General features: G+C 38.9%; 2 protein-coding genes and 2 long non-coding RNA genes across 5 annotated transcripts; all 4 read right to left on the bottom strand.

The window, feature by feature from the left end:
* Window positions 1–955: 955 nt before the first annotated feature.
* On the bottom strand, window positions 956–3583 carry LOC133722910 (uncharacterized). Its single transcript, XM_062149763.1, has 5 exons — window positions 3572–3583; window positions 3193–3316; window positions 2533–2786; window positions 2301–2460; window positions 956–2221 (listed from the first exon to the last, which is right to left on the bottom strand). Exons 1-5 carry the CDS (start codon window positions 3581–3583, stop codon window positions 2130–2132), a joined length of 642 nt encoding a protein of 213 aa, XP_062005747.1. The 3' UTR covers window positions 956–2129.
* Window positions 3584–5383: 1800 nt separating this feature from the next.
* Window positions 5384–6204, bottom strand: LOC133723467 (uncharacterized). Its single transcript, XR_009853057.1, has 3 exons — window positions 6059–6204; window positions 5726–5771; window positions 5384–5602 (listed from the first exon to the last, which is right to left on the bottom strand). It is a non-coding gene; the product is annotated as an uncharacterized LOC133723467 (long non-coding RNA).
* Window positions 6205–7298: 1094 nt separating this feature from the next.
* LOC133723466 (uncharacterized) lies at window positions 7299–9158 on the bottom strand. 2 transcript variants are annotated; one of them, XR_009853056.1, is made up of 4 exons: window positions 8387–9158; window positions 8150–8286; window positions 7824–7937; window positions 7299–7697 (listed from the first exon to the last, which is right to left on the bottom strand). It is a non-coding gene; the product is annotated as an uncharacterized LOC133723466 (long non-coding RNA). The 2 variants fall into 2 exon arrangements; XR_009853055.1 differs by having other exon boundaries at window positions 8150–9156.
* An 806-nt stretch (window positions 9159–9964) lies between these two features.
* LOC133723465 (large ribosomal subunit protein P2y-like) lies at window positions 9965–11702 on the bottom strand. The gene is made up of 4 exons (XM_062150288.1): window positions 11546–11702; window positions 11339–11428; window positions 10536–10762; window positions 9965–10167 (listed from the first exon to the last, which is right to left on the bottom strand). The coding sequence occupies exons 2-4, from the start codon at window positions 11424–11426 to the stop codon at window positions 10141–10143; spliced, it is 342 nt and encodes a 113-aa protein (XP_062006272.1). The 5' UTR covers window positions 11427–11428; window positions 11546–11702; the 3' UTR covers window positions 9965–10140.
* Between the last annotated feature and the right edge of the window lie 10798 nt (window positions 11703–22500).

A 22500-nucleotide genomic window follows, 5' to 3' on the forward strand; every position in this document is an offset into this window, starting at 1 on the left:
TTTAAAAGAGACGCATGGATAGCGACTTTGATGCAGTTGGCAGACCAGCTGAGTCTTTTTCCTCCCTATTTATGGTTCGAATCTTCTTAGGAGCGAACTTGGTTCTTTTTATCCTTTTTCCCCATTTTCTTCTTTTTTTAACCTTTGGTACAAAACTGCAAACCACACACTTCACCATCCTTTCTTCTTTGGTTAAGTTACACTACCTTCATTGTCTGTTTTTTTTTTCTTCTTCTTCCCATTTTCTTCACCTTCCTTCTTTGGTTACAATATTTTCTTTCATTGTTTTGCCAATTTTTCACTTTTTTTATTAGCATTTCTTTAAAAAGAAATTCTAAAATATTTTGTTATATCTTGATAAAAAAAAAAAAAAATTTGTTATATAGTTCTACACTTCCGTTAAGTGTTTCTTTAAAAGAATTTTTCCATTTAAAAAAGAAGATTATATTTTTTCTTATTTGATTTTCAGTGCCTTTTTTGGGAGTGTTGTTCACACAAAAAATATGCCTGCTAAAATTAGCCCACCCTAATTTATATCTTAGAATCCGCTACGGCATCGAGCATGAGCCAATTGTAAGTTTTATGTTGATTTCTTCATTTTCATTTTCACAATTCAACAAAGATTTTTTTTTAGGATTTTTGGTCAGCACTGTCAGATTGTTAAGCCTATACCCATTTCCAATATAATGTGATCGACTCCTAAGCTCCTGATGGATTTTCGATAATTGGACACGGAGAATGCATTCGAGAAGTCCAGGAATGATCGTAATTAACAAAAAGGATCGGGAACTAAACTCACATTTGCCCCACAATAATCTGACCATCCCTTATCATTTATTTTTTTTCCATTTTTTAAGATATGACAACGTGCCGAAAGAATCATAATCAAGTGTCAAAGTGATAATGTTTCCTTGATTAAAGGAAGAAAAGAACAAATAACAAGGCCCTTCTCGCCTGATTAAAATGAAAAACTAAGGTTTACGAGACAAATATAGATCAAACTGGGCACACGAGGGAAGCAAGCGGGTGGTAGATGGAAGCGAGTCCCAGAAAGCAGTCACTCCTACGCTAATTCTCCTTATAGCTCATAGGAGGGCCACACAAGGGTATATATAATCACTCCCAGCACATCATCTCAAACCACTAAAATAATGTGTGGAGCAATCCACACAGAAGAATTGAAAAAGCCATGTTAAGGGTAGAAGACCGAGAGTATCGGCCTGCTGAAAACGACACACAATTGAAAACTTGCTGAAAACGACACAAAAATGAAAACCCTTTAGAAGTTAAGACCGAGTGTGTGCGGAAAACAATTGAAAAACTTGTAGACGCCAAAACCTTGAAAACCACTAAAATAAGGTGTAGAGCAATCCACACACACGAATTGAAAAATCCATGTCAAGAGTAGAAGACCGAGAGTATCGGCCTGCTGAAAACGACACACAATTGAAAACTTGCTGAAAATGACACAAAAATGAAAACCCTTTAGAAGTTAAGACCGAGTGCGTGCAGAAAACAATTGAAAACCTTGTAGACGCCAAAACCTTGAAAACCACTAAAATAAGGTGTAGAGCAATCCACACACAAGAATTGAAAAAGCCATGTTAAGAGTAGAAGATCGAGAGTATCTGCCTGCTGAAAACGACACACAATTGAAAACTTACTGAAAACGACACAAAAATGAAAACCCTGTAGAAGTTAAGAACGAGTGTGTGCGGAAAACAATTGAAAACCTTGTAGACGCCAAGACCGGAAGTATCTACTAAAAACGACAGAAGAATTGAAAACCATATTGAAGTTGAGACCGAGCATCTGCTAAAAACGTAGGGACATTTTATCAAATACTTCCATGTTCAGAGGTGGAGAACTGAACCTTAAAAATGTTTTAAGGTTTAGAACAAACACAAATGAAATCAAAGGAGATGCAGACAAGAGAATAGAATTACAAAAAAAAAAACTCAGGAAGCAGTTCTAGGGGAAGATATAAACTTAAGATTTAAGACACAAGCAAATTCTAAAACATCCAAGACCATCCGGCATAACTATCAGGCCAGTTCTTCAATTACACAGGAACTGTTGAGCATCTCTCGACAAGTCTCCCCAGCATAACTATCAGGCCAGTTCTTCAATTAAACCTTTCCTTCCTCTTGTGTCGCATCAGAACCAGCAGCATCAGTAGCAGCTGTGCCCTCTCCAGGAATGTCACTAAGGAAAAAAAACTCTACAACAAAATAATAGAATTAGGAAAAAAATTGGGCAAATCAAAAGATAAAAAACAAAAATAATGTTAGATCAGTCACCTTTGGAGCTGTCACCACGACCATGTCTAAAAACACAGTTCAAACTAAGAACAAGTGAGTCTAAACCAATAATGAAGACAGACCCATTCAGTGTGGAGTCGTTGGATTCGACTATCACACGAAAAAGGGCCTGCATCACAGCACTCTTCGCATCTTTAACCTACAAAACAAATTTCAACATATGAGAAACAAAACAAAAAAACTTGGAGCAGAAACACAAAAATGCACTTACACTCATCCCGGGCAGGAATCGTGCAATGAGAACTGCAAGAGCTGTTTCTGCCCCAAGACCGATAGTTGTGTAGTTGTATGGTTTTGCAGTTCCAACTTTGCTCCCTCCACCCAAAGCTAGCAAATGGGTACCCGAAAAATCAATCCCACCAACTAAAAATGAGGAGTGGCAGCTTCCAAGCAATGCACCAAGAGTCTCTACTGCTGACACAACAGAGGCTCCGAATTGCATGGACAACATCTCTGTGGCAAGACCTAAGAGAAATGTAAACATGGTTAAACCAACAAAACATGTTCCATCATTTTGTGACCTAGTCTATATAACCAAAATAATGAGTCATAGCATATAAACAGAACATGTGCCATCATATTGACCTAATCTATATAACCAAAATAATGAGTCATAGCATATAAACAGAACATGTGCCATCATTTTGACCTAGCCTATATAACCAAAATAATGAGTCATAGCAAATAAACAGACCATGTTCTATCATTTTGTGACCTAGTCTATATAACAAAAATAAAGAGTCGCATATAACCAGAACATGTTCCATCATTTTGACCTAGTCTATATAACCAAAATAATGAGTCATAGCAAATAAACAGAACACGTTTTATCTCAAGATTTTGTGCAATATATCTGATATTTCAGCTTTACCTTTAATTTCCTCGAGTACAGCAGGATCACAAAGCCCAGAAAAATACAAGTTAGGACCGATTTCCTGGACCTCATCCCCATTGAAGCCAAAGCCAGAATGAACAGTCCCAAAAACAAAACCATCCTGTTAACAAAAATTGTAATCAATGAAACCAATATATGCCCAGAAATTGTAATCAAAGAAACCAATATATGCCCAGAAACTGTGATGTCGATTTTAAAAATAGAATTTAAAATAGAATTTATCACATGTATTCACTAGCTAACGAGGCAGAAATTAGTGGTGCACATTCTTCCTTTTTAGGTCTGAGCCACAACTCAGTTGGTATGCCGACGTTCGTTTGAACAATGTTGTGGCCCGCTGCAGGTTTATGATTACCTGCAGCCTCATTGGTGTTCTGGAGAGTTTAGCTCCGTTTTTCGTTTTTAGAGTTTAGAGTGTGTGCTCGAATCAGATGATCTGACTGAGTTAAAAGTAGGTCTTTTGGCTTTATACTAGGGGCTTGTAACTTTCCTTCTACCGGAATGAAGTATGGATGACAAATTTAATAAAAATAAAAAAAGTCGAGCGTACTTTTTTCTTACACCTAGACTCTAATTCTTGACTTCCCCCGGGGGTGGGGAAACAAAATAATAATAATAATAATAACAATGACGTGGACGTAAAACTAAAATACTGTTCTAGTACCTAAGCTTTCCCTTGACTTGTTCTGATGTTATTACCTACGGACAAGATAACATCTTGGCTACGGCCTCATAAATTTTGATATTGATGTACTCAACCCTCTAATTACTGAAGTGAAAAATGAAGTTATATCATTGTACAAAACATTTTAGATGTTATTTGCACCCTTGGCACTTTGAAAGTGTTGATTGCCAAGATTGCAAATGCGAGTGAAAAATTAGGGTTTCTTTTTTTTTTTGGTGAAAAAAATTAGGGTTTCTTGAAGAAGCTAAAACGAAGGAATAACAAATATATAAGAGCTGTCATTTCTTGTCTGTTACTGTTCATAGTAATGCCCTAGTGGCCCAGTTACACCACTCAGTTTTTCTCAACTCATTTTCAAGTACTTGACAAATTGTTATATAACTAGCAAGATAGTTTGCGCGATACTGCGGTTATATCAAGATATACAATTCAACGGTATTGAATTTACAAACATTAGTTACACTATATAAGTGCGTTATACATATACATTAAACATTGTTTTACATGATGCAAAATCTGGTACTTTAGCCAGATTTAGAATCTGGAACTTTAGCCAGATTTCAAAATTATATATTCATAACACATCATTTCAAATCTCGGGGAATGCATGTTACCTAATACAATGCCAAACTCAGTTGAAGGCCAAAATAGATGGCTGTTACACAACTGAATGTATGCAATCACACCTATGATCCAGACATCAGCCTGTGTAGCATAAGGCCTATGTAAAACCCACCAATTTTTGGAATCATCAGCGCTAGCAAGAAAGGATTGCAATTTCTCCAATTTTTCCACCAATTTTTTTTTGCTCTTTAAGATCATAACCAATATGCTTCTGATCCTGATACTAATTGCATTCTTCAAATCATGAAAACTTTGAAATTAAAAGAGATTAAATGGCATAGAAAATAATCCATATCATTACTTTTTTAAGCCTATTTTCATTCTTTATATTATTACATGCAATCCAAACCAAAATCGAAGTTAAATAACACATTCCCCTGTTTGAACCAAAATCGGGCATTTTTTTTAACCTCAAAAGCACGCTGAACTCCGTTTTGACACCTGACTGTCACTCTCGCGCTTTATGTAAGACTACATATAATGTAAGAACGTACATATGGGCATATAAAATGATCAGAAACTGGTCAGAGGACAAAGCATATTAACATACAATTATGCAGTGGACAAAACAGTCATAACCTATTAATAAAACCATAACCTTAACAATTCTAACCATAAATCTCAATCACTAAAAGCATTTCACATAAGCTTAGCTTTTCTCTGTTATCTGTTGTTCTATTCTGCTCTGGACCTCTTGTCCACATTAACTATCACTTTTTAAGCTATCAACAAAAGTTGTTCCTTTTCAAAGACACCAGCAACAAAAAAAAAAAAAAAAATCAAATCAAATAGAAGCAGATAGCAGCAGAACACAATTGAATTTCAAACCAAAAGGAGGATAGAATGACATTCGAAATGTACAGCAGGAAGAAAACGTTAGAATGACATTGTTTTTGTATATAGCTGAAGTAAAAATAATAGCTCTATTGTTTAGTAATTAATAGCTCAATTTATATGAAGTCAGGGAAGGCATGATCCTATAAAATTTCTGCCATCGTTACTGAAGACTTGCTCTTCATCAATAGCACGCTCTAGTACATCATTGTCCTCGAACGAACTTCGTGACTAATCATTACCCTTCATATAAATTGTCCAAATGTTAGCAGCTAAATCACAATATGAAATCGGCTAATTACAAAATTGAAAGAATGAAATCAATTAGTGACAAAATATACTCATTAGTCACTGTGAACAACATACTTTGTGCGAGAGCCTGCAACTTGGTGGCCTTCCTTCAAGTTTTGAGCTGCAAAGAAAACCCAAAAAGGCAATTAGCCCTGAAGAAACTGAAAAGAAATTGACATAGCATTTCTTGGAGCAATTGTCTGAAACCGATATATACAATTTTCTCTAAATAATGTATTATACATTAGCAAACATTCTATTCAATTCAGTACTAAAAAATAATAATAATAATAAAATTAAATTAAAAAAATAAAAAAAAAATTGCAAAGAAAGCTACTCAGATCATAGTATTATTTTGCTTATCATTACAAGCATTGTCATCGTCATTACTATTGCAAGTTCCAGTACCTGAATGCATTATAGATGCATCTTTGGCATCTGGTAAACTATATTTAATCTTCCCATTTTGGTCAGATTCCAAATGAACCAGTCCATCACCATTGTCCTTTCTGCTCTGTCCTATCCAATAACAACAGGCCTGATCCCCTGCTCAATGAAAGTCAATGCTCATTTGGTCACTCACCGTCCGATTGAAAATCGGACGGTTGACAGATAAGCACTCATTTAGTCACTTACTTGTCAACCGTCCGATTGAAAATCGGACGGTGAGTGACCAAATGAGCATTGACTTTCATTGAGCAGGGGATCAGGACTACCATCTAAATAAGCTCCATGACTTTCAGTCTCCCCATTTCCTAAGGTCCTATATATATATAAAATGATCAGAAACTGGTCAGACGACAAAGCATATTAACATACAATTATGCGGTGGACAAAACAGTCATAACCATCCAAGTCCAATTCTTTGGACACAAAACACCACAGCCTCTTGTTCGAAACTGAATCATACCAACCTTTATGTCTCACAATACAGAACAATTTGAACAAATCCACAAGTTGCCTATTACCAAAAACTGCACACACAGGTCTAACAATATATCTATCACTAATATTCTTGAGAAAAACAGATATTTGATCAAATGTATATCTCTGCCTACCCCTATAATCATCACTGTTACCATCAACATATTCTATACCATCTTTTACAGTATCAATATCAGTACCCTTAAGATCATTACCATCATCATCACCACATTCTACATCATCTTTTACAGATTTAATACCACTACCAAGACTATCACCATTAATTAGGAAAGGGCTAGAACTGATGTATATAATGTAAAAAAGGAAAAGGGAGAATCATCAAGGTGATTCCACTCCCCTGCTCCTATTTTTCAAATTTATTATCATCAGTCAGGCTTATAGTGATTCTCTCCTAATATCTGTTGTTTTATCATGTCCATCACAAAGTATTCTGTTATAGCAGATAATAAAAATTTATAAAACGATAAGCATTTGTTATACTGATCAGAAAGATGTAAGCTTACTTACATGCAACTCTTCATCTTGGGATAGGGTTTTGCTCGAGTTGTCTTCTTCATCTTGGGAAAGATCAGACTGATCAGGTTCAAAAATATGTGAAGAATCACCACGCTCCAAGAGAGAAGACTGAACCCCATCAGTGTAATGTGGGCTTTCCTTCATCATTTCCTTTTTCAAAACACATAATATTCTAATGCAGAATCAATAATCTTATGGGTTGGAGAAACTACAGTAGCCCAAGATGATGAAGGAAAATTATTTTGTGTTTTTCCTATATTTTTTGAAAATATATTCACAACATATATACCATCAGCTGCCCCATCAAAGTTACAATCTTTAAAAATGATTTTCAAAAGAATGGACTAATTTAGATGAACAAAACATTTGTGTTAAGGAAAAGGACTTTTCACTATAAGTCCTCAGTTACAGTCACTTCAAGTGGAAATCACAATGTTCAAGATTCAAAGGGATAAATTATTTTGCATGATATAAGACCACCGCACCTGGATAATAACTGAGGTCGTAGTGTTTGGATTGAGAGTCAGTATACAGATGCTTTGCAAGGTCCTTCTCAATATCATCTAACATTCTCTTTCTGTTTTTCCTACATCATGCACAAAGAATGTAGGAAAACTTAGATAGCAATAACAGAACCCACCAAACTTAGTTAGCAAACTTAGCAATTGTATGCAAATGACCACAAAGCACAAACATAGTTGCAGAAACTCACCACTGGGGCCTGTTTTAGTCTTCCAAATAAACTCAATGCAAGTCTTTTCAGGGTTTTCATTCTTCTTTGTCCCTGCTTTGGGTCCATAAACTGCGGCAAGAACCTTGGTATCCCCTATAAAAATCAAAGACCCAATTAGAAAACAAACTCAAATTCAGAGCACAAAGCCCAGAAAGAAAGAAACAAAGATAGAAAATATTGAACAGAGAGACAGAAAGAGAGAGGGACAATTTCTGGTGTAAGTCTGCAATGTTATCAAAGTATAATAACAGAGACCAATAGCTGCAGTGATTAATCATTTTATCAATCAAGGAGAGAAACCTTACATAAATTTCATTGATCTCATATGTGGTGCCAAATTGTAACAGAACATATATCTGGAATATTAACTTTCATAGCTGCAATCTCCTGATCTTCTAGGGCCGCTTTGGGGCACTTGTTTTTCATCATCTTTGGTGACCTTCTGAAGGGATTTAGATAGGGTTTAGATGTGCACATAATTTTTCTTTTCTTAAAACACACACTAAATAAATGAAGAGTTATGAATCAATATAAAGAATTACCTGTTGAAGCCCTTCATTGTTCAAAATAAATTATGATCATAGCCAATCACTATGACGTGCAATTGGTTTCCCTACTGGTGGTACACTAAGACATGCGACTATAAGATATGGCAGAGGAAGCGGTAGAAAAGGTAATAACAAAAAAAACCAGTACTACAATTAGTTTTGATTGGTCGGAGAATTGGTTCAAAACTCAGGTGAAACAGATAAACTAATTAACATATTCTCTCATTTGCTTATCTATATTCCTGAGAGAGCCCTTATTGTTGAATTGCAAGTGAAAAATCCTCCAAATTCTTACCGGACACAAAGAGACCAAGACTCGAAAACAGATATGCAGAAACACAATGATAAGTACACCACCGATCAGAAGCAACTCAACTCTATACCTCCAAAACCAGACAGAAAGTAAATAACAGCTTGAAAACAGTATATATCATGCAGTTTCCAGTCGCATTAATCTATGAATATGAAGAAGGAAAATGCATTTAACATGAAGTGGAGCAGTTAACACTCAAAAAAGGCCTCATTAATCTATTTACCCTAAACAAAGATAAACAAAAGGTTCTTTTGACTTCATCAAATAAATTAGATGTCTTACATACAGTATTGTCAAAAAATAAGCCATCAAATTAAAGAGCAGTAATATAACATACATTTTCATTTTCATTTGAGTTTTCTACTCAAACCCTATAAGACTCCATACGATTTCATTGACTTGACCTTCAAATGACTAATTCATAAACTCCACAGGCCATGACATCATAGTTTCAGAATCGAATCAAATCTACTTACCGGCAATGAGTTGCAGATTTGGAATGAACCTGGTCTGTCGGGGAACACCGGCAGACATTTTGCATCCGAGTCAATTTTTATGTTTCCAGGGGGAGAGTTCTCACAAACGAGGCCAACTTTGGTCTCCAGAGTTGCCCGAGTTCTTATTGATGAAAATAGTTTTTACTTGCCCAAAAAAATTAAATTAATAATACTTATTCTTTCCTGTATCCTCTTTTGGTAGATGAGAGGCAAAGTGTGTCACAAAAAAAAAAAAAAAAAAGGGAAGCAAACAAAGCGGGCTCTTCTTACGTGAAGGTAAGCAAAATACAGATGGAATTGAGCAGACGAGGAAGGAAACAAGGGAGTGTCCCAGCAGGCAGATATTTAATGGGCTAATAGGAGCCATTCAGTTTCAACTTTCAACTGCTGCCCTTCATAGAAAAGGTGAATGTTGTCCATGATCAAACGATTCAGAACTAAAGGATGAACAGAGCTGGAGATGGAAAGGCAGAGATAAACCAGACATTTAGAAAGGACCATAATATGGATTTCTTTCAACTCCCCAAAGCACAAAAAGGAAGTTCGGTATGAATTGGATCAACGCCTTCTCTAACTTGTTTGTTGGGTTCACTAGAAGCAGCCCTAAGAACGCCATCTAGAATCTGAATAGATACGAGCCCTCCCTACTGTTATTCCAAGTCAAAAACAAACTTCCAACTTCATAATCTTTCTAAGCTACATATATAAGCTTTGACAACAAACCACCAATTATAAGAGCAATAAACAGAAAACAGCTTCAAGTAGTAGAGATAAGTAAGTTTTCATTGAGAAGAAATATAGATAGCGAAGTGCGCATTCAAATCCACAATAACCGCATCATCTTCTACAATAACCAAAAAGTACACTCCAGCGAACAAAAATCTCTATTTAACTTGAATAAGAAAATGGTTCCCCAGTAGGCGAGTATTCCAACCACCCTAGTCAAACAGACTGAAGCCCATATCCTGCAACCAGAAACACGAGGGAATATAAGAAGAGACTCCAGATGTTGCAAAACATGAGGGGTATTATAAACAATCTGAGTTTGAGACTTATAGACAGCTCATTCAGAGTGTGCCAAAACAAAGCCAAATGGCAAGACTAATGAATGAACAATGATCCTAAAAAAATGCAGTAAGTTCTCTTCTAGCAAAATCGCACATACAACTCACATAATAATGGAAGCTGTTGAACACATTTCATATAACTAGAGCATGAGTAAGGGCCTTGTATCAGCAAAATGCAAACAACTTAGCTCATTTTTGAATCCGTGTGCTATCACACAAAATGCGCAAATATAAATCTTAATGAGATAATACCAAGAATAACTTACATCATCAGACTCCTCTTTCTCCTCAACCTTTTCTTCCTTCTTTGCCTCAGCTGCAGCAGGAGCAGCAGCACCGCCACCAGCAGGGGCAGCCACTGCAACAGCACCTCCACCACCAGATGGAACAGAAGCCAACTTCTCCCTTCCAGAGGCAATAAGCTCTGTTATGTCCTTACCCTGAACTTCCTTGAGAAGAAACTGAAGCCTGTCATCATCTGCTTCAGCACCAACTGTGAAAAAGATGAATGTGTTAGCACTATGAGCATTAAAACCCGACCCTCTACAGACACAATTCTATGCAATTAACTGAACATATGCATAACAATCTTGAGTTACAATATAGTTATCCCCTCGATTCATTGTGAACAGAAAACCAAATGCAAGGACTCAAAAAAAAAATTGAGGAAAAAGATAAATTGAAAACACTACTGTACTCATTACAACAGCAATGGCATTATGGGTGATATGTCCTTAAAATGCACAGGAACAAGGGCAGACTCAGACTCAGCAGTTCTAAAGAAAACCATTTTAATCCCAAAATTTAGATGTATACGAAAGTTAACATAAACAGCAATTAGACCCAATTCAGGGTGGTGAATTCGTTTTCAGTGAATTGATCCAACTCAGTACAAAACGCTACGCTAATAGAACACACTACTGTTAAAGTCTCAAAATATGGTACAGTAGGGAATACAGAACATGAATTTAGAAATCAACAACACTAATCGATCAGATAGACACAAATTTAAGGTATATGCTTAACAACACAATGAGCAAATGAAGCAAAGAGAGCAAAAAAAGGGTACCAGCGCCAAGGATGCTCTTGATGTCTTCGGCAGTAGGGCTGGTCTTGCCGCCCAACACAGCCAGCAAATAAGCAGCGATCACCTTCATCTCTGTTTTCACGAATTACGAAACTGTTAATATCAATCAGAATCAAACAGAGAGACAGAGAGAGAGAGAGAGTTCTCTAGATATATACAGATACAGAGAGAGAGAGAGAGAGAGAGTACTTGAGAGAGAGAGAGAGAGATGCTCTGGATCTGCGGAGTATGAAGAAGGGTGGAAGCAGACGGGTGCGAAATGAAGCAACGGAGGCCGGATATAAAGCTTTTATGTTGAGCTGCTAGGGTTTTCTTTGCTATTCTAGGGTTTTAATTGGGCTTCGGGTTCAAGTCCCGGCAGGGTCAGTTGGCCCGTTTTAATTGTAAAAGTGTTGTGGGAGATTTTTTTTTCTTTTTCTTTTCATTTTTTTTTTCTGAGTTTTTATCACAAATGGTACTTAAACTTATCCTCTATCTTATCAATGATACCTGAACTTCAATTTTGATCACAACCAGTATCTGAACTTTTCGATTTCATTTTAAATAGTACTTATCACTAACTTCTGTTAATCTTAAATAGTTTCTGGAGAGTTTTACGGTGCTAGGGTTTGCTCTGCTAGGGTTTCTGGCTAGGGCTTCTTCGCATCTTCTTCTCTTGGCATCCTCCTCTCTTCCACCATGGTTGATCACGTTACCGCTCGTCTGGCAGCCGCTTTGGCGATCTCTGAAGATGGCCGGACATCCTTTGGTCCGGCTGGTGGGGAGACTGCTCTCCGTTACGGCCAATCGTCGGGCTGATCCCAAGGCTTTCTTGGGGACTATGACCTCCTTATGGGGGCTTGGAAATCGTCTCTCTGCACGAGCAGTCAAGGACCGATTTGTCTTTCAATTTTCAAACCCAGAGGATCGTCAAAGGACGGTTGAGGGAGGGCCGTGGTTTTTTGGAAAGTGGCGCTGGCTATGGCTGAGTTCGATGGTTTGAAAGATCCGGCGCAAGTGCCGATCTCTTCTTTTCCAGTATGGGTGGAGATTATGGGTCTACCGTCGGCCCTAGTTACTGAGGGCGCTGTGGCGCTCATTGGCGCTACCTTAGGGGAGATCGTGCATCTGGATAAAGCTGGGATTCGTAAGGGCACGGCGGCTAGGGTTCGTATCCGTCATGTTTTGTCGTCTTCAGTGAAACAGGTTTTCCCTCCATCCACCTTTGATTTCACCTCTGGGGCATCTGCGACCGTAAGGTTCCGCTATGAGAGGCTCGTTGGATTTTGCCGGGTCTGTGGTATGATGGAACATCAGCGGTCGGGTTGCGGTGGCCCTCCGGCAGCACTGCAGGTCTCCGTTGGCGCCAACCCTAACCCTAGCTTGGTGGGGTCTGCTGCTCCTAGTCTTGCGGAGGTTTTGGCTCAGTCCACAGCGCCTAATCTGTTTACTTCCGTGGCAAAGTCGACTTCACTCCAGGGTTTCTCTGTCTCCCCTCTGGCGGCCCAACTGGCCAAATTCCCATCTCCGGTTCAGGGGGCCAGTGCGCCCATGCAAGCTGCTGTAGTGGTCCCATCTCTCAGTGGGAAGAAGAGAACGGCCTCTACGACCCTCATGCAATATTCTAAGCGTACGAAGACAGTTGAGCAGGCTCCTCAGGTGGAGGCCGTTGATCTTGGTTTTGAACCTGAATTGGCCCTGAAGAGTAAGCACGGGGTTATCTTAGTTTCTCCGGCAAAGAAGGTTAAATTGGGACGTCCTCCTGGGCGTAAGAATAATCCAAAACCTGTGGGTTTGAAACCTAAGAAGCTGATTTCTGAGGATCCAAAACCTCGCAGGAAGAGGAGTTTTAAGGCAGTGGACAATCCTTCCTCTGGTGAAGGCAGCTCGGTTTTGGCTGCAGGAACACCCACCCTTACTGATAGGGAGGTTCACATGTCTTCTGGCAAAGGTTCTGAGTCTGAGGAATGCACTCCCATGGGTGCCCTCGAATAGGGGAAGTCGATGGGAACATGAATAAATTGGAATTGTCTCTTGTCTTTGGTCGGGGACCATTCTAGTAGTGTCGAACTATGTTTCTACAGCACTTGAGCTTCATCTCATGGATTCATTATGTTTGATTAGTCTAGGTTTGTCTTAGGTTTTTCATTCATGACTCTTTCTGTCGTTGCCCGGAGTCCGGGTGAGTCATCTCTTGTAATGTTTCCTACTTTACTTCAATGGACTGACACCCCCCGCGTTAAAAAAAAAAACTTCTGTTAATCTTCCATTAAAAATTGACATGTGCAAAGCATATGACCTATATTCAAGAGTTGTTTGACGGAAATACCCATTTAAATCATTTTGTTTACTAAAAAAAATTCTAAATAATATTCTGATAAATTAATATCTTAATCAAAACTAGCCGGACACACCCACTATGTGTGTGGAAAGAAGTTAAAGGTAATGGAAAAACTTTCCGTACAACTACCACATTTTCTGTTTTTTTTTTTAAATTTTTTTTCTAATTTACAATTTACCATATTATCCTTATTGATTAATTATATTTTGTAGTTTTAGCGTTAGAAAAGTTAGCAACACACACACCCTTCGGGGAGTATCCCAGCAGAGTTGGACTAATCCCTTCCGAACGCCACTGGGCATTAGGCACCCATTAGCTGGCCACCAAGGCCTCATGGAGTCATGGAGATTCGAAAGCCAGACCTGGGGGTTTCAGACTGGGACCTTCTACCACCCCACTATCCCTAGTGGTTATCTCTTCCTTCTTATGAAATAAAAATTTAAAAACAAGATCTCATCAAAACTTAATTTGTTTTATAGATACATATAAAACATTTCACATAAAACTATAAAACAATTTTTTTTTTTTAGACAAACTATAAAACACGCAAAGCTTATCGAAACTTTCATAATTTTTTTTTTCATGTCATTCATATTTTTAATTGAAGTTGAAAGTTTTTCTTTTTGATAATCTCATTTTTTTATGGTCACAATATAAGTGAAAATAAGTGATATTTATCCTTGAAAAATAAGTCACATGTTAGGCACATGTCAGTTTTTAACGGAAGGTTAACGAAAGTTAGTGATATGTACCATTTAAAATGAAATCGAAAAGTTCGGGTACTGGTTATGATCAAAATTGAAGTTCAGGTACCATCGATAAGATGAAATATAAGTTCAGATACCATTTATGATAATAACCCTCGTCCCCTCCTTAGTTTCATGCCTTTACATATGTAAATTTCATCATCTGCAAACTTTTTGGGATATAATCTTCTTATCGATAAAAAAAGGGGTTGGATGTAGAGAACTAGAGATGAATTCATAGAATCTTAATTTAATTAAATTTTAAATCTTTTATAAATAAATAAATAAATAAATAATTGCATACAATAATCAAAAGTGTATAAAAGCTCTTCATAATACACTATGGTGCTCTTCATACTACAATGGTATACACATTAAATATTTTTCTTTTCTACGATTAGTAAAGAGCTAAGGAATCCTTATAATCCTCTACTCTTCAGAGTCATATTGCAACTTTCTCTCCCTCTCCCTACTCTCTGCTAGGGTTAGGGTTTTTAGGAACTTGGTTGTGCGGTGATCTATTTTCATGGTTGCTATTGTTTGGACCCAAAATGAACATTTTGGCCTGACAAGGCATGTGTTGGAGAAATTGAGCCAATGTCAGTGGCTCAAGCTATATATTGTCGACAAGCTCGAAATATATATTTAGAGGCTAAATAAAGCCTACTATGGAAACATGAAAAGTCAACTTAGCCACATTTTCCTACTTCGGCTAGGAAAAACAGAGCTAGACAAGGAAGGAGGGGTGGCAGACTAACCAAATTAAATCGAAATGTGCTGAAACTTTCCTGATCCATTCTAGACAGCCCAAGGATCATTTCTTATGAAGAGTGCAAGAGCTTTTTTTGAGTGGAAGGCCTTCAAACAATCAGCCCAATTTTCTACAGAAGCAAAACTGGAAAACTGGACCTGTAAGAGGTCCAGCAGCATTTTCGGCCCAACCACATGGAATAAAAATCTGAAAATTTTTCAGGATGATCTACACTCATAGTGGAACATTTCATATGAAGAAGTCGAAGGCATATAATGAAGTATTGTTGGAGAAATAATTGAAGGAATAAAGGGGCAGAAACTGACCTAAAACCAGCTCAATATTCACATGTTCATGTTTCCTACCCACATGAAGAAAGCTAGATGCTTTTCTCTTTTTCCTTGGATATATTTTTCTTCTACAATCTCTTTAATAGATCATCACCACTTCCATGTTGCTGCACCTTCATGCTTTGCTTTCATTTCATCTTTTCTCTATCTTTTCCATATTTTACAAGTGAACTTAGATCTACTTTCATTATTTTTCTTCCACTCATCATTTCACTCTTCTTTTTCTTCCCTATATAAACACATTCTCCTCTCATTCTAAAACACACATTCACAACACAACATCAAAACATCTCTAAGATGATCTAAGTTCTCTCTAGAGCAACCTCTCTAAGAGCAACTCCTCTCATTCTCTTTCTCTTACCGGTGATCACACTCCTAGTCCTAGTCTTCTCAGAAGCCGACTTTCAGTGCCACCAAACCCTTTGTCAACGTGCTTCGGTCCTAGTCTCCTCGGGAGCCGACGGTAGTGCCGCGACCACAATGGTTACAGAACCAGCCAAGCAAGGGTAACACCCTAGCAACCCAGCCAAGCTAAAGTCACGCTTTAGCAAGATCTCAACATTTCCCGGTGATGTCGCTCTGCTCAATCTGCAATATTGAGTATCGATTGTGTTAACAAGAAGAAACTTCAGCAAAGTCCTCACCACGAGGCAGAAAGAATCCCACGACGAGGTTGGTGCTCTCCTCGTCTACAATCGCTTGAAAAGAAGTCAGGTCAAGGGACACCCCCGACGACCGCACCCGAACGGTGCTGGCACGCCCGCGCAGAAAAGAGACTGTTGACCAGCTGCAGCAAAATTGGAGCCAAACATTTTGGCATGCCCAGTGGGACCAGGTTAGAATTTTTTTTTCTTTTCTTGAAGACATTCAACCACCGGGCTTCAAGACAAACATTTTGGCACACCCGGTGGGACAAGGTTAGAATTTCTTTTCTCTTGAAGACATTCAACCACCGGGCTTCAAAACAAACATTTTGGCATGCCCAGTGGGACTACACCAGAGTCTTTTTGTGTTCACCATCATTGGGATGCCAGAGGAAAATTTTTACCAAAAGAAATTCCTAAAGTAAAGTAAATAGATGGTCAATGTTGCCACCACTAGCGATACTGCCATTAATGATGAGTTTATGCCTATTCTCATCCCAGAGGGGGCAAGCATTGAGGAATAGCTGTCGATCATCATGGCCAACGTCGAGAGGCATAAAGAAAAGCGAGCCAGGGACATGACCAGTTTGATCGCAAAAACAAAGCAGAGGTTTCGCGATTGGGACCAAGAAATTGAGCAGAACGCTCGAGAAGCTAGAGAACAATTGTATAAGCCTTTCTTGAGCAGCGACAAACAGACCACTCAACATGCCGCGAACATCACATCTGAGTTCACAACCTTACGCAAGGAAGGTTCCAGCTTGGCTAATTCGCAGCAAGGCGAATTGGGACGTCAAAAACCTGCTCGCGAATAGGTTGTTTCTGAGACTAACTTGCCTATAGGTGGCAATCAACCTAAGGGTCTCACTGGTGAGTCACAGCCTTACACAGAGGTTGTGCATGGAAAAGGTCATCAACAAGATTGTTCTTCTGACAATACAATTGTCTCTGAACAAATATCTGATTTCTCCACTGATCAAGCCAAATACGTGGCTACTGATCAGATGCATAGGGGGCAAGATATGACCCATGATCATCCCTTTGATCAAGAGAAGTTGGCGACAAAGCCGATCTTGGGACACCGTCATCTCCCAAATTACAATTGAAGATCATGCCTCGTCAACCAACAAAGATACTTGGGGGGCAAGATGACTCCTCTCACGAGCCAAATTCCTCCAAATTCTTCAACGAGAAGTATCTTTGTTCTTTTCCTACAAGCTCTCACAGGAGGGATTTTTACCCTACCAATTTTGATACATCGGAGCTTGGAATGAAGCATAGATGGCCTCCCCCGTGGTCTTCTAGAGGTTAGCCAAACATGGTGCTGCTAGCTTCTTTCTTTCTTTGCTTTTAATTTTCTGTTAATTTTTTCGTTTCTAGTTTTCTTTTCATTAAAAAAAAAAAAATTGAATTTGGTAAGGGGTTGTGAATCATAACGGAATAGGTGAAGTCTCTTTTGTTAATATTGGCCTAAACTCCTTATTGGTGCCTAGTTCAGGTCCCTTAAGGTTAAGGGCGACTTTTATTAACACTTGTTGAACTGTCTTCACACTTATGACCTTTCTCATCTTAGTAAGTATAGCCTATGTGAAATGGTGTCTAGAAAGGGGACAACGTTCATGACAGGTTCTTGAATCCAGAAGTGCGTGCAAATGGGCCTAAACCACTATGTGGGAGTAGCTCATGCCAAAATGGATTCTGCCTCTCTTGTTCGCCCTCCCCCACCTGGCCATTTCAGTAAGGTTGCCCAAATGATTTGAAAGAAAATTTGTGTCTAGACGACTATACTTGGGCCGCATGTCTAAACCTTGATTCACAATGTCTTATTAAAATTTAAAAAAAAAAAAAAATACAAAAATACAAAAAGAGTTTCAAATTTGTGTGTCGCGGAGGATGCAAAAAATTGTGTTCTTGCCTAATAGTGGCTGAAACTTGCTAATATACTTAAGAGGCCATTGGTATTGGTCTGGGCACATATACAAGAGGCATTTAATATGTCTAGTATGGTATTAGCAGTGGAGGAGGTCAAATCAATATTTTTGCCAATAATTGTGGCGAAAGCTGGGTTGCGAATTGTTGGCAGCGAAGTGGTTTTAATTACATGGTCTCGCAAAGGATGGTTCGTGAAGGAAGACTGGCGATTAATATATGTATACTATGTATAATTAAGAGGGAGAGAGGCTACTGTTCAAGTAATTTTAGCCAAGCCAATACAAGTGGCTTTGGAGCAACGACATTATAAGAGTAGTGCTGATTCAAGACCTCTTCAGTCAAGACGAAGACCTTTGACTTCGAGGTCTGGGGGGCAATGTTTGGACCCAAAATGAACATTTTGGCCTGACAAGGCATGTGTTGGAGAAATTGAGCCAATGTCAGTGGCTCAAGCTATATATTGTCGACAAGCTCGAAATATATATTTAGAGGCTAAATAAAGCCTACTATGGAAATATGAAAAGTCAACTTTAGCACATTTTCCTACTTCGGCTAGGAAAAACAGAGCTAGACAAGGAAGGAGGGGTGACAGACTAACCAAATGAAATCGAAATGTGCTGAAACGTTCCAGATCCATTCTAGACAGCCCAAGGATCATTTCTTATGAAGAGTGCAAGAGATTTTTTTGAGTGGAAGGCCTTCAAACAATCAGCCCAATTTTCTACAGAAGCAAAACTGGAAAACTGGACTTGTAAGAGGTCCAGCAGCATTTTCGGCCCAACCACATGGAATAAAAATCTGAAAATTTGTCAGGATGATCTACACTCATAGTGGAACATTTCATATGAAGAAGTCGAAGGCATATAATGAAGTATTGTTGGAGAAATAATTGAAGGAATAAAGGGGCAGAAACTGACCTAAAACCAGCTCAATATTCACATGTTCATGTTTCCTACCCACATGAAGAAAGCTAGATGCTTTTCTCTTTTTCCTTGGATATATTTTTCTTCTACAATCTCTTTAATAGATCATCACCACTTCCATGTTGCTGCACCTTCATGCTTTGCTTTCATTTCATCTTTTCTCTATCTTTTCCATATTTTACAAGTGAACTTAGATCTACTTTCATTATTTTTCTTCCACTCATCATTTCACTCTTCTTTTTCTTCCCTATATAAACACATTCTCCTCTCATTCTAAAACATACATTCACAACACAACATCAAAACATCTCTAAGATGATCTAAGTTCTCTCTAGAGCAACCTCTCTAAGAGCAACTCCTCTCATTCTCTTTCTCTTACCGGTGATCACACTCCTAGTCCTAGTCTTCTCAGAAGCCGACTTTCAGTGCCACCAAACCCTCTGTCAACGTGCTTCGGTCCTAGTCTCATCGGGAGCCGACGGTAGTGCCGCGACCACAACGGTTACAGAACCAGCCAAGCAAGGGTAACGCCCTAGCAACCCAGCCAAGCTAAAGTCACGCTTTAGCAAGATCTCAACATTTCCTGGTGATGTCGCTCTGCTCAATCTGCAATATTGAGTATCGATTGTGTTAACAAGAAGAAACTTCAGCAAAGTCCTCACCACGAGGCAGAAAGAATCCCACGACGAGGTTGGTGCTCTCCTCGTCTACAATCGCTTGAAAAGAAGTCAGGTCAAGGGACACCCCCGACGACCGCACCCGAACGGTGCTGGCACGCCCGCGCAGAAAAGAGACTGTTGACCAGCTGCAGCAAAATTGGAGCCAAACAGCTATTATTGCCGTAATAATCCAAATTGTTGCTCAAGGACGGCAAGAAGTCCGTGGACTTGGGGAATCTCCGAAGCCCGGGGACGAAATATTTGGCTTGGAGTCTTTTCTAGGTATTAAACAGCAGTCGTACCGTTGTGGTAGACTCTTTCAAAAGCGCATTCTGGTCTATGTGGAGGCTGACTGAATTTGTGATGTGCATCCTATGACATATCAGTTCCTTCCTAACAAGTGAACGTTAACCTATTATTGCAAGGGTGAAGAAGGGTGAGCCTTAGGGCTTTCAACGTGCAATGATACTGCTCAACAACTATGGCAGCTTTTCCTCTCAACTAGTTCATCAGAGGCTGATTCTGTGGCTCAGATTGATGAAGACATTTAGAAGAAGTCCCTTTCCCAGTTGGGTTAGGAGAGGTAACCCTACACTATCCTAGATTGTTGCAGTTGTTGTGTTGTGGATTTGACATATATCGCAGAGGCCTTAGGCGTCAAAATGGAAGTAGAGAAATGCAAAAATTCAAGCAAATATATAAAGCTACTGTTTACATCATATAGAGTTGCTCTATAGAATAAGCAAATATGAAGGATATCCTAAAGCTGTTGTGTAGGATAAACCAAATGCAATCAACTGATGCTCCTAATCGAACTCAATAGTCTATTTGAGATTGATTTACATTATGATTCATAATGTTTCGAATATGCTGTTTTTCATTTGTCAAAACTTCACATTTTTACTGCGGACTACAAATGTGAAGACATCGCTGCTATATCAATTCACTGCAGGCTCAAAAACTATCACAACAAAACTATATTAACTAGTGCAATGATGAAAGAAACCTCCACCGTAGCTTAAAAAGCTTGAGGTGTGTAACTCTAAGATTATGACTTGTGATCATTGGTTGACAAAATCCAAATAAGATATACTCGAAGTGCTGACGTCACGTTAGAAAAAAAAACATCATTACTAACCTTAAATTTTAAGTTTAGGATTCGCCGCTATAGGATTAAGGTATTGCAAATATGACTTTTGCTGATGTGACTGATAGAGATGCAGACATAAAACATACTCTAAACCAAGGTCCAAAATTCCAATTTTGACGAAAATTTTGAGTGTCAATAAATTTTTTGTTAAAGATAAGTAAAATCTAATTTCAAAATATTTTAGAAATTACTTAAAAATGAATAAGTTTAAATTATAGAGCTTTAGTTATAAAAAAGTCTCACTTAAAAATGAATAAGCTTAAATTATAAAGATTTAGTTTTAAAAAGGTATATTTTGATGGGTCTCACATCTGCATTAAGGTAATTTTCACCGGAAAAACATATGGCAAAAAGAACTATCTGGGACTTATTTTTTTTGAGAAATTTAGAAAAATAACCACTTTTGGAACATGAAATTGACTTCTAACCTTATTTTCTAAATATGTTGAAATCTAACCCAAATGAAGGTCAAAAGTACTTAAATGTCCTTATTGGCTTAAGTTATTTACATTATTCTATGAATCCAATTATGCAAATGGGGTTGGGATCAGATTGGAGTTGGGTCCTTGCTGGGTTGTGTCATGGGTACGGGCTAACGGAGACGGCGGGGGTGGTGGTGTTGTGCGCGTGGCGTCCACAGACTCAGACTCAGTCATCCCACTCACCGACTCAGCGTCCGCTCGCCGCTCGAAAGCGCCTTTAGCCTGCTCTCCATCTCCTTCCCCCACAGCCTTGGCGTCGAATTTGAGCTCCCGGTTCTCCGATAGGAGTAGTGGAACTTCACCGACTCCGACGCTGTATCGGAATCCCCACAATTCCGGTTGCGGTGGTCGCCACACGGCCTCGAACACGGCTTGCAGTTCTTGTAGGCTCCTGAGGCCTTCCATGCCATATCCTTGATCTGAAAATGAACACAAACTCTCAATCAACTTCATTGTTTTGCTCAACAACACAGAGCACAAACCACAAACTATAGAGAATCTATTCGGATTTTACCTGAGTAGTGAGGGCCTTGAGAATCTATTATAATCATCACGCAATTCACACTCCACCAAAACCAAGAATCTCCATCATTACATCCAACTCGAAAAACAATAGTGGGAGCCGGACCATAACCAAACTTTCGAATTGGAGCTGGATCCTCTCTCTCCAAGAACAACAGTGATTGGCCTTCGACCCTCTCTCTCTCCTGCTTCCTCCAGAATCCACAAGCGATCTCCACTTCTCGCGCATCGACCCTCTTCTCGGCTCTGTCCTCCCCAACTTCATCGTCGTCGGCTGAGTTCCCGACTCCGATTTGTGGCAGCTCGTTCTTCAAAGCTGGGATCCGACCCTAGTTGATCCCTGTACTTGGTTTCATGTCACCTGCGGTGGCGATAATCGAGTCACTCGACTGTAATAACTCCACTTTAACCATTTTGAAAGTTTCTCTAAAGCTTAATTTGTACTTATTCGCCGTCGTGACTGTGGTGGTGGCCTTCATTGTCGCCGTCCATGACTAGACGGATCAATGGATTCTCGCTGTCCACTTCAGCACGAGCGAGGAAGATGAGGAGAGCGAGAGAGAGGGAGAGAGTTTGATCCATCCTTCTATTCTTTTGATTAAGGGCAGTTAAGACTTTTGATTACTTCACATGGTCATTTTTCAACTCTTTATAAAAACATGGTT

The sequence above is a fragment of the Rosa rugosa genome, chromosome 7 (genome assembly GCF_958449725.1).
Source record: "Rosa rugosa chromosome 7, drRosRugo1.1, whole genome shotgun sequence".
In the NCBI taxonomy this organism is placed as follows: domain Eukaryota; kingdom Viridiplantae; phylum Streptophyta; class Magnoliopsida; order Rosales; family Rosaceae; genus Rosa; species Rosa rugosa.

Excerpts from the sequence above, each read along its gene's own strand:
- LOC133722910 (XM_062149763.1), bottom strand. Across the intron at positions 2,461-2,532 it reads GATTCCTGCCCGGGATGAGT|GTTAAAGATGCGAAGAGTGC; the intron begins GTAAGTGCATTT and ends TTTGTTTTGTAG. Across the intron at positions 2,222-2,300 it reads TCGTGGTGACAGCTCCAAAG|AGTTTTTTTTCCTTAGTGAC; the intron begins GTGACTGATCTA and ends ATTTTGTTGTAG.
- LOC133723465 (XM_062150288.1), bottom strand. The coding sequence starts at position 11,426 with ATGAAGGTGATCGCTGCTTATTTGCTGGCTGTGTTGGGCGGCAAGACC. Across the intron at positions 10,763-11,338 it reads CAAGAGCATCCTTGGCGCTG|TTGGTGCTGAAGCAGATGAT; the intron begins GTACCCTTTTTT and ends TCTTTTTCACAG. Across the intron at positions 10,168-10,535 it reads AGAAAGAGGAGTCTGATGAT|GATATGGGCTTCAGTCTGTT; the intron begins GTAAGTTATTCT and ends TTCTGGTTGCAG.